The sequence below is a fragment of the Diutina rugosa genome, assembly GCF_008704595.1.
Source record: "Diutina rugosa strain CBS 613 chromosome Unknown scaffold22_size185052, whole genome shotgun sequence".
NCBI classification, from domain to species: domain Eukaryota; kingdom Fungi; phylum Ascomycota; class Pichiomycetes; order Serinales; family Debaryomycetaceae; genus Diutina; species Diutina rugosa.
In genome coordinates, this window is record NW_022995115.1 from 155,828 (window position 1) to 166,949 (window position 11,122).

The 11,122-nt window shown below is 44.8% G+C and overlaps 7 protein-coding genes across 7 annotated transcripts in view; 2 read left to right on the forward strand and 5 right to left on the reverse strand. All coding sequences in view use genetic code 12, as the record gives it.

Annotated features, from left to right (window-relative positions):
• Positions 1–550: 550 nt before the first annotated feature.
• DIURU_002166 (uncharacterized protein) lies at positions 551–3,394 on the forward strand (the record flags this gene model as incomplete). Its single annotated transcript, XM_034154788.1, has 1 exon — positions 551–3,394. One exon carries the CDS (start codon positions 551–553, stop codon positions 3,392–3,394), a length of 2,844 nt encoding a protein of 947 aa, XP_034013089.1.
• A 62-nt stretch (positions 3,395–3,456) lies between these two features.
• DIURU_002167 (uncharacterized protein) lies at positions 3,457–4,380 on the reverse strand (the record flags this gene model as incomplete). Its single annotated transcript, XM_034154789.1, has 1 exon — positions 3,457–4,380. The coding sequence occupies one exon, from the start codon at positions 4,378–4,380 to the stop codon at positions 3,457–3,459; it is 924 nt and encodes a 307-aa protein (XP_034013090.1).
• A 221-nt stretch (positions 4,381–4,601) lies between these two features.
• On the forward strand, positions 4,602–5,480 carry SEC13 (GTPase-activating protein; the record flags this gene model as incomplete). Its single annotated transcript, XM_034154790.1, has 1 exon — positions 4,602–5,480. The coding sequence occupies one exon, from the start codon at positions 4,602–4,604 to the stop codon at positions 5,478–5,480; it is 879 nt and encodes a 292-aa protein (XP_034013091.1).
• Positions 5,481–5,528: 48 nt separating this feature from the next.
• Positions 5,529–6,422, reverse strand: PNP1 (purine-nucleoside phosphorylase; the record flags this gene model as incomplete). Its single annotated transcript, XM_034154791.1, has 1 exon — positions 5,529–6,422. One exon carries the CDS (start codon positions 6,420–6,422, stop codon positions 5,529–5,531), a length of 894 nt encoding a protein of 297 aa, XP_034013092.1.
• Positions 6,423–6,961: 539 nt separating this feature from the next.
• DIURU_002170 (putative ATP-dependent kinase) lies at positions 6,962–7,813 on the reverse strand (the record flags this gene model as incomplete). The annotated part of the gene is made up of 1 exon (XM_034154793.1): positions 6,962–7,813. The coding sequence occupies one exon, from the start codon at positions 7,811–7,813 to the stop codon at positions 6,962–6,964; it is 852 nt and encodes a 283-aa protein (XP_034013093.1).
• Positions 7,814–7,970: 157 nt separating this feature from the next.
• On the reverse strand, positions 7,971–8,729 carry DIURU_002171 (uncharacterized protein; the record flags this gene model as incomplete). The annotated part of the gene is made up of 1 exon (XM_034154794.1): positions 7,971–8,729. One exon carries the CDS (start codon positions 8,727–8,729, stop codon positions 7,971–7,973), a length of 759 nt encoding a protein of 252 aa, XP_034013094.1.
• Positions 8,730–10,386: 1,657 nt separating this feature from the next.
• Positions 10,387–11,122, reverse strand: part of AKL1 (serine/threonine protein kinase) — a gene marked incomplete at both ends in the record, with an annotated part of 2,788 nt that continues 2,052 nt past the window's right edge. The window contains one exon of the mRNA XM_034154795.1: positions 10,387–10,778. Coding sequence (XP_034013095.1) covers positions 10,387–10,778 — 392 coding nt within the window. The remainder of the gene's footprint in view (positions 10,779–11,122) is intronic.

Consider the following 11,122-nt stretch of genomic DNA (forward strand, 5'->3'; position numbering starts at 1 on the left):
GCTCTCAAAAGAGAAGAGAAATAAACTTTTCACAATTAAGTGTTGACGGAAAGTGTCGATCTCTCATGGAATATCTTAAGTGTCGCTTGTCGAAACTTAGGGTATAGTTGTTATTTTGGTGCTTCTTGTAATTTTGATTTCGTGTCGTGCTGCAATTTTAAACTGGCAAACATATTCGTTTGTACTACCTGTAGCCATGGTTTAAATGGTTCATGTAAATTCAAAATGGGAGACTTATACCCTGTGGATACGGGATTTGTTCGCCTCTCGTCTGAAGTCCCTACTTTGATTAGTTCACAATTTCAGAGGTTTGCAAATTGATCATGCTTTCTCATCTCGTCGATGTCGTAACTGTCTTTTGCGATGGTAGACGGCCCTCTATGGAGCCTTCAATAGAATCCTTTACAGATAGGTGTAAACGAAACTTTCAAATAAAAATTGTGAACTCGTGTTCAGCAACACAGTGCGTGCGACTCGGCTGATCCCTGCTCAAATCCCTGTGAGGGTATTGATAAGCCTGCAATAGTCAAATCTCCCCATCTTACACACGATGGCCTCGCCGTTGGGATTTTATCCTGAGCTTCTGCCGAGTCATCCTCCGAACTACCATAAGCAGCCAACCTTGAAAAAGACTGCCCCTTCCGAGCCAAAAGGGTTGGTAACTTATATCTTCCATGACCTCCATGCCGTCGACTATTTCAAGGATGCTTTTGCTGGCGAATTTTACATGATGGAAGAGACTAGTATTAGTGGTATTGACATCTATATGGTTGAACAGTGGGTTATTGACAGGAAAATTGGAACCGTGGTCGCCGCATACACTGGTAATGTCACAAATCGTGTCCGTGCTGTTAAGTTCCGGGTTGAAAAAAAGCAAAGTCGACATTACCCTGTCAAGTTTCAAGAATACATCAACTGGTTAGCTGTGAATCATGCTCGGATGAAGCTGATGGAGGAGCCGAGGAATGATTCGCAACTGCTGGTGAATCTAGAGGAACACAACCAAGAAGTTTGTTTCGTTACAAATTTGGCATCCCTTCCGCTGTATCTCAACTTAATACCTATCCCAGATGGTGACGTGAGAAAGGTTTCAACCAACTTTGTCATAAACTCGAATCTCAAACGTCTTAGATGTTCAGGGCGGTCGATGCTGTTGATCACCCCGAAAATATCTGATGCCAATGTTGATAAGTTTCGGCAGATTTACCGAATTTGCAATGCAAATATACCGTGCCAATTTTCTGTTAGGGAGTTGGTGAACGTTATACAGATTTCATTGTGGTACTTTGGCTTATTGGATATAAATTATGCTGATGGGTTACTTTGTCGCAAGACGGAAGAAGCCATATCAAATTGGTGGACCAGAGTCGCGATGGTTCATCTTCGACATGTGAAAAAACAACCAGAAAGTGAAGGTATTTTACCTGCTGATACTGTGGCAGCAATTATTGGAATGGTCTTACTGTGTCGAATGAGATTGAATATGGTAGGCTGCGATCCTCCCAAGGACCCATACGATTTCGAAAACTTTGTTCACACTGTGACGCAATTCCAAAAACTGAAGAATTTGCCGGTAACCAAAAAGCTTGATCTGGAAACTTTACAAAGGTTATTCGAATTGACCAGTACCAAAGTCATCAGCAACAACAAACCCGTAATTAGCATTGATGATGATGATGAAGAGCGAATGCCTTATTTGTCAAAGAAAAATCGACATTATTACTCTAAGGAACTCAAAAAGTTTACCAATGTTGTGAAAAATACAGTACAGGACCATATCAATGCTGCTGGATCCAAAGAAGAGGATATGATCAATTCGAAGTCTGGAGTTATGATTCGAAACAAGATCTCCAAATTAGCTGAACCTATGAACCCGGCTGATGTGGAAGCCTTGAAATTGGATACTTTGGTCAAGGGCTATTTACCGGGAAAAACCTTGAATCGTTTATTTTACGGTGTTACCAAGTCTAGTCTCTCAAACTTGCCCATTGATATGAATGGTCATATTCGTGGATCACAACTAATGCAACTGAAAAACTCCTACGAATTCATGTCTCTTTATCTGAAGGTTCTGCTGTGGGGGCCTCTATTCAGCGAAGGACAAGCTGGAGATTTGCTGAAGTATTCTCGTGGATTAAAGCGAATGGGCTTGAAGAAGACCTCCTCCCTGGTACGCCCAATGGTTACGGAGACTGAGTCTAAGACTCAAGAGTCGGTACATGTTACTGCGCCTGATATTATACAAGATGACGCTGGTGACTCAAAGTCCACAACAACTACAGTGTCGTATCGACCCCTCACCCACTTTCGGAATGCCTTGAATAGGCGAAACTCGTATCCATTTTCTGCTCAAGAAATAAATTTGAACATGTTGGAGCACACAAAACTCGATGTAAATCATGATGCTAAAGTGCTTGACACGCATATCCGTTTAGTCAGATCTCAAAGCTGCTCAGAAATTGAGGAATACATTCTTCGACCAGCAAAGTCTACAACAAATACGATGACAAAGTTTTCACTTGATTATTTGCAAAAGGTTGAATTATTTATCAGATATCTGTCTCTTCGGAAGTTGTACGACTCTGACTTCAGTGCTGATGCTTGTGCGTGTACCACTAATGCAAATGTGGTTAGAAATTTCGGGGTATTGAATCATGATTTGTATCGTCTTCAGACCGCTTATTCGCAAATGACCGCTAACAAGTCCAAAATCATAGACGAGGAATTGCAAGGAAAGTTAGAATACCAAATTAATCAACTCAATTCCACCGTTGATAGACTCGACTACGAGTTGAGGTTGGTTGATAAGCGGGTTGATGAATTTGAAAAGCTGACGAACGATTTAGAAATGGTTGTGACTAATCATCAGAAGCGGTTAACTCATATGGCGGAAGGTGTGGTGAACTCTGAAGGGTTTTTTCAGGTCTGCCCCTCGCGTTCCGAGCGTCGTGACATAGAGGTGAAGCTTTTGGGAAAACCCATTAATCATTTGAATACCTACACCATGGAGTCTGAACCCCAATCGACATGGATGACGAGCTTCTTTTTGATGGTTTATAACGCTTTCGCGTATTTATCGCAATTACTTCATTTTGATCGGGCGAATATGAATATTGATCGCATTCGCAAGTCATGGATCAAGGTTGATCCGAATAGAACGATCATCAATCGCGCTTACTCTATGGTAGGGAAGCGCCCTTCGCGGAATAGTGTTGCACTGTCTAAACCTAATCAAATGCTGGGAAGTGATAATCACGATGACTGCAAAACTCTGTTAGACGATAATTTCAATCGTAAACCAGAGAACGGCTCACTTCATGAGCACTTTGATGTCGACAACGAAGAGGACCCATTATTTGAATCATCGCAGGTTGAAGAGACTCAGAAAACATAATGTGTGGAGAGTGTTTCTAGAACAAGTCCATACCTGAAATTTGATGAATCAGCAAATTTATTTTAATTCGGTATAGTTGCGTTGTCAGCCCTGAATGGATTTTTCCGTGACGCCTTGTTTGTTGGGGTGTTTATAGAGCTATTCTCTTGAGTTCGAGCTTGGTTGTCTTTGGGTGAGACATTTTCGGGCAGAGAATATGGCATATTAGGGCTTACACCAATTGAATCTGACGATTCCAGCGAATTTAATGATATGGTAGGACTCGGTATACTTCCGATGCTTAGGGGCCGATCAAGAGGAAGTATTAGCAGATCACGCTTTTCTTGATTTGACGTGCTAACATCCCGTGAAGCTCCACGTTCAGTAGGACATTCCTCAATCTGTCGAAATATGCTGTTCATCTCTTTAATTAGCTCCAAAACCTGCAGATTGTACTCACCATTCATTTCATTCACATTTTGGGAAAACTGCTTGGTAGCTGACTCCACAGCGTGTCGAGCAGATTTCATGTTCAGCACTAAGTGGCAGTTGAACTTATCCATATACTCAATTGCGGGTTCAACTGATATGATTTGGTAATACTTGAGCTTCCGTTGAGCGTATTCTCTCTCTTCAACTGTAATCTGATCGCGCAGCTGGAAATACTCTCGAACAGTGTCAACTATATCCTGATTCTGTCCAACAATTTCATCGATTTTGTCGCTTAGATATTGCTGCTTTTGAATCGCCATCACTAGGTCAAGTTTTCGTGCCTCGAGATCAGCGACAAGGGTGTCATCATACTTTGAGGATTCGGGTTCCTCATCTGGTTCAACTTCGTCAAGTGTAACTTCTGCTAGGCCTCTGGTGAGCTCTTCAAATTTGCTTAGTCTCTCCTGAGCAGCGGTAACTTGAGTGGCTACCAGGTGTACAAGCCCCAGGATCAGCAGGAGCTCGACGAGCGGCTTATTCATATCGATTCCCTGTGCTCGCGCGTGCGATTGCATTATGGAAGTAACGTCAATTTTCGGCAATTCCGTTATTTGAAGACGCAATTGGGCACAATTATTTGATGATTCAACTGAGATATTTCAATCGAGCAGTCAACCAGCAGTCTCTTATTTGTATTACTTGACTTAATCGCAGTTAACCTGCAGTTGTTGTTGATTACGTAATCAGAGAATATTTCACGCTACGTTGAATTTCCAGAACACGTATCTCAAAAACAATGGTCACCATTGGCAATGCCCACGACGACTTGATTCACGACGCGGTGTTAGATTACTACGGGCGACGTCTTGCTACTTGCTCCCTGGATAAGACCATAAAGGTTTTCGAAGTTGATGGCGAGAATTACAAGTTAGCATCCACTCTATTCCACCATGAAGGTCCGGTGTGGCAAGTTGCTTGGGCCCACCCCAAGTTCGGGCTGATCCTTGCGCTGTGTTCTTACGATGGTAAGGCCTTGATTTGGAAACAACAGCCTCAGAATCGAGAATGGCAAGTTATCGCTGAGCACACGGTGCATCAGGCTTCAGTAAATCTGGTTCTGTGGGCACCTCATGAATTAGGGGCAGTCTTATTGTGCACTCTGAGCGACGGTAGAGTGCTGGTGGTTGACTTCAACGAGGACGGTACCACACTGTCGGTGGTGTTCGATGCTCATGCTATTGGCGTCAACTCGGCGCTGTGGGCTCCAGTTTCTGACGTTAAGGACAAGCTGGCCCGGCGATTTGTTACTTGCGGATCTGACAATTTGGCTAAGATCTGGCGATTCGACCCCATTTCAGACAAATACGTACAAGAGGCCACCCTTCAGGGCCACTCTGATTGGGTTAGAGATGTGGCTTGGCTGCCATCTAACCTCGTCAAGCAGTACATTGCCACTGCTTCACAAGACCGTACAGTGTTGATTTGGTCACCTGATGCTCAGGGCAACTGGCAGAAACAACTATTGACTGAAGAACCTTTCCCCGATGTATGCTGGAGATGTTCGTGGTCGTTGCTGGGGAACATCCTCGCTGTGTCTGGGGGTGACAACAAGGTGAGCTTGTGGAAGGAAAACTTCCAAGGCAAGTGGGAACTGGCGGGACAGGTGGACCAGTGATGACGTACGATATGTATATTACCAAGCGACTACATTATGATAAATAAACTATAATTCATTCACCACAGCTGCCACAATTGCCTCAACATCTTTCAGGGCTTCGTCAGCGGTTTCTAACACCTCGTCGTGCAGAGCCATTCCTTCGCTCAAGTCCTTAGGGTTTTCTTCGAATGCCAGCGGTGGCTTATCGCCAACGGCTTCATTGGTGATAAGCGACAACGCCAATACTCTCAAACCACTGTGACGAGCAACAATGACTTCGGGAACGGTCAGCATCCCCACGGCGTCCCCTCCAAGAGTCCGTACCATGCGCACTTCGGCTCTCGTTTCGAAAGTAGGACCCGTAGCATAAAAGTAAGTACCTTCGTAAATGTTTCTCGTCACCTTTAATTCCTTCGCCTTGTCCATGAAAAGCTTCCGAAGTTCAAAGTCATAAGCATCGCTAAGAGGTTGGAAGCGAGGCCCAAATTCGGCAAGATTAGGACCTCTCAACGGGTGAGTACCGGCAAAACCAGGGAAGTTAATGTGATCATCGATCACCATCAATTCGCCTGGTTTGAAACCAGGACGTACACCGCCGGCAGCATTGGTGACGATGATCGTCTTGATCCCCAACACAGCAGCTACTCTCACAGGGAATACAGTGTCTTGCAAAGAGTACCCTTCATAGTAATGAAGTCTTCCCAACATACACATCACTGGGACTTTATTTTGCCCAATAGTGCCGAACACCAACTTACCGGCATGGCCTTGCACGGTGGACGTCTTGAAGCCAGGAATGTCATGATAGGGCACTTCAACGCGGTTTCCTTCCAAGATATTGGCAAGTCCACCAAGACCCAGACCACAGATGATCATCACACGCGGGACCACATCGATCTTCAGACGAAGAGTCTCAGCAGCACGGCGGAAAGCTTCCATCTGCTCTTGCGGGGTGGACATCCTTAATGGCGAAAGATGCCGCGCATGAGCAAGAAGAGGGGAAGAAAACAGCGGCATTCTTAGTGTGAGATTCTTTAGGATCGAATATGCGATAGAATTATCTTGGTTTGTCAAGTCTACTACGCTGATCATCACCGATTACAATTAGTGTTGGTGGTTTATTAATATGGTCACACGAGGTCATACGCTTTATAAAAATCGCAAATATTGCATCTTTCATCTTAAAGCGAACCATGAGGGAAGAAGGTAGTCGATAGTCGTGTATAGTGATGATTACGTAACCCTATCTAAGAAAGGTGTCCCGAATACAGCCACAGTCAGACTAGGTATAAAACCAGATGAAGTCTAGATGTGGCGGATTCAACCCACTTATATGCATAAGTCGACACCACCCGCTCCTACAACGCCGTCCGGGCTTCGCTAGTCCGCCAATGAGCGGGGTGCCGTTCATGCGGCTTACGCGATAGACCGAGTTCGCATCTCTTACCACAAACCATACAGACTACAATTTTTGATGGGAATCATATGACGACATAATATTAATGTATACTTGAGCTCGATAAAGTACGATCCAAGTTAATATCCAACTGTAAATTATTCCCCGGGGAACACACTCGCGAATCACACATCGTACGATAATATAAGCTGTAGACGGGCATATATCGGTTCACAAAATTCCTAACTTGGTCATCGCTCATGCCTCGACCTCGCTCCTTGATCAAGGCGTGCTCCTGCTGTTCACGCCAAGTGTAGACGTTATTGACATCATTGGTTCTGAAGTAGATGAATTTGTCGAACTCACTCCAGATCCTCTCATATGCTTTAAGCCGCTGATTTATTTCGCCAATGTGATACATGGGGTAATTTTGAACGACAGACGTGGGGCCTGACATCAAGTAAGGCAACTCAATCGAGTCGACGCTGCAAAAACCGTTGAACCAGCCTTCGAAAAGTACAATATCCGACGAAGCAACGTGTTCCCATTGCAGCTCCGGACAACGATCACCTTCTCCGTCGAAAGCACTTTTGTCGTACCGCGGAATTTGTACGGGTTCTCGCCGTTTGAGCTTTTCGAATATGGTGGTGGCCAATCTCAAATCATGGGTTCCTGGAAGTCCTCTACCTTGAAGTAAAGCGTTACCTTCTTTTCTCGCCACCGTTGTCACTTTTGACTGCTCTTCATGCGTCAAATATACATCGTCCATGGAGAATTGGACGACAATGGCTTCGGGGAGTGCCCGCTCTAGAGCCAGCTTCAATTCCACGGTAAGCCACGACTTGCCCAGTCCCTGAGGACCACTGATCCCAACAACAAGCGGGGCCTTTAACGACTTGATGTCAACATTTTCCAAAGCTTTTAGTATGAATTTCAGTGCAGCCTCCACCGACATTGCCTCTGATGTAGAGATCGCACAATGCGGGGTCAAACATGGTAACTTCCGCAACTGAGACTTTCCGGAGGAGCCACAATGGGCGACACGGTATGAAGAAGAATCTAAACATAATCTGACAGAACGGTACTGTTTACTAAAATTTATCTATACATGTCTAAACGGCACCAGCGTCCTTCAACTTTTGCACCAATTCATCAACCGACGAGACCATGATCCCGGCTTGCCTCTTGGGAGGTTCTTCCACCTTGAGAGTTTCCAATCTTCCCGCGATATCAACATCAAGGTCAGCAGGCTTAAGCTTGGTCAAGGGCTTCTTCTTGGCCTTCATGACGTTGGGCAACAGCGCGTAACGGGGCTCGTTCAAACGTAAGTCAGTGGTGACAATCAAAGGCAACTTAGCTTTGAGGGTGTCGGAACCACCATCGACTTCTCTAGTGACTTCCACTTCATCACCATTCACCACCACCTTGGAGGCATTAGTGGCCTGGGGCCAGTTCAACAAACCCGCTAACATCTGACCAGTTTGGTTAGCATCGTCATCGATGGCTTGCTTACCCAAAATCACGATATTCAGGTCTTCCTTCTCGACGATCTTCTTCAAGATCTTGGCGACCGCAAGCGGCTCAACCGTTTCATCGCCGACGTCAACGAGAGTGGCGTTGTCGGCACCTTTAGCAAGAGCTATTCTCAAGATGTCTTGGGCCTTAGTAGGACCGATAGAAACCGCATGGATGGAGTCGACTTTGTCGGCCTCCTTGAGACGCAACGACTCTTCAAGAGCGATGTCACAAAACGGGTTCATCGAGAACTTTACACCCTTAGTGTCAATACCGGTGCCAGCCTTGTTGATCCGGGGCTTGATGGCGAAGTCGATAACCCGTTTGATTGGGACAAGAACACGTAACTTGGACATTTCAACCAGTAACGTTCACGCAAAGTCTTGGTGCGCAAAGATGTGATAGCCTTGTGCGACGATCGGAGTCATAAAGTATTGCCTGTGTGAGATATCCAAGTATAAAATTAGCCTTCTACATGTTCTAGAAATGCTTTCAATACTGAAAGGAGGGAACTACAGTTTTCATTGAAAAATTTTGCTAATCATTTTATCGAAATTGACAAGCTATAGCGCTTGCGTATCGACAGGTTATTGTGGCACATGACTCATAAAGTAGCATAATAGAGTACAGTTCACCCTGTTCATGAAAAGCTTTCCATCAGCCACGTGTTCCATGTGTTCGCCCATGATTGTTAACAATATCAAGCACACCCTGACACCCGGCACGTATAAATTTTCTATCGTTTCACATTCACTCCAATCAGCGAGAACCCCACAGTATGAAACTTACTTGGTGATTTCACACGGACATCATATAAAAGTAGTTCGCCATTAGGAACAGGACCTGACTACACTAATATCTCTATTTAGCCCTGAAAAGCAAGGATAATAAGAGGGGAAACATTTTGCAACCTCCCCAAATTGTAGTTTATGAACTTTACATAATGATGCTATGTACTAATATATTAAAGATTTATGCGAAGTTCAATAAGATTTAATATCAATACATTCTCTCTAGTGGCTTGGAAAATTTGTACCTTATTGTGGTTGAGCTTCTCTTGTATTTCATTTTGATTTTGAATAATTTTTCATCATTTATTTAGGTTACCTCGATCATATTTCTAGCTTGCCCGGAGACCTACAAGTAGTTGATAGACTGGTACTACAGCCGTGGAAGTATACACACGTGCCACTTCGATGTTGTAGCATGTAAAAGCGTGGAGGCAAGGTGAGTGCTCATGGTTGGAACACTCAAACAAGACGACCATGATCAGATAAGAGCATATTCAACTTTCCAACCATAACGGAACTGGTAGTGGATTTAATTATACTCAAATTCAACTGTTTTGACGCTATGCATGGTAATCTTGGTCTGTACATTTGAGACAATTTGATTGAAAACAACAATTTTTGAAATCTGAAAATTTGCCCGCGTGGCCCAATGGTTAAGGCGCTCGACTTCTAATCGAGCGATTGTGGGTTCGAATCCCGCCGTGGGTTTTCTTTTTCTTTTTACTGTAGCAGGTTCCATCAAGCTTTAGTGGTTGCCGAAAGGTATTCAAGTAAAGAGTCTCGGACTTACCATCAAGTCAGAGCCATTTAAGGCTAACCACTCTATGTTGTACCGTACCAACTCACACGGCCATTGCAAGCCGTCACCATTGACGCTGACGAAATATCCTCGATAACTGCCCTGTTCTTTTCAGGAGTGTTATTACTCTTGAGGGCAGCCCAGGTGACTGGGCAGGGTAGGCTTTAGTGCAAGCATACAAGGAACACTCTGGGAATTACAACATCATTGTTGAAGACTCTGATTCTTTAGCGAAGCGGAGCTACTACAGACTCTTGTCAGCAGTTCCGTGCAATGTACGTGAATAGTACAACTTGACTCTAGTACTTTGCAGGAAATTCCATACAATTGATAATCTCTGCTTTAAATCCAAGTTGTGATCCACGTGTCGTTTGTTACGTGTCTTAACACTTCTCTATCATGTGCATTATAACTATGAATTATTCAAGTTCCGAAAAACAGTCTTCGCTTCAGCTTCTCAGCACCACTGTCACTGCGTTTATATTCCCCCAGGCGCCGCGAGTGTTTGAGCGATCTACGGATGTTCATCCGGTTCATTTGCGAGTTATTAGCTGGATTTTCATCATCACTGGCGAAATCCACCACCTCCTCCTGTACTCCACCGTCAAAGTCTGGTATCAGCGACAACCTCTTCAGTTTCACTTTCATAGCAGAGTCTCCTCGACTCTTTGAAACTTCCAAGTCCATGAATTGCAAATCGGACGATTGCTCACTGCGCCTGGGGTTATCGAAGTCAATGAGATTTACGTCGTCTTGCATAGAAAGGTTCATCATGCTTTGAACAACATCCTGTGGGTTCAGCTTGATTCTACTCACTGGGGGAGGTCGATATTCACCCCAAGGGTTCGAGCTCTTTTGCGACTTCGACCTCTGGGGCCTGTCTGGCATCGCAGGTGCTTGAGGCAATTCTTGAGGCGCTGAGGTAGACACGGGTGTGGTTTGAGGAGCAAAAGGGAAAGGGTTGTTGGAGTGTGGCAGAACCTGTTGAGGAGGTACCTGGAGCTTTGGTGGTGGCATCTGGGGAATCATTTTGGGAACCGTGGGTGATATCTGGGCAACTTGAGGTGGCAGAGCAGAATTCACATATTGTGAGTGGTTTATTTGCGGCGCCTGCAAGGGTGGGATAGTTTGTGGCGGGGGTGGCGGCGGGGCCTTGGAG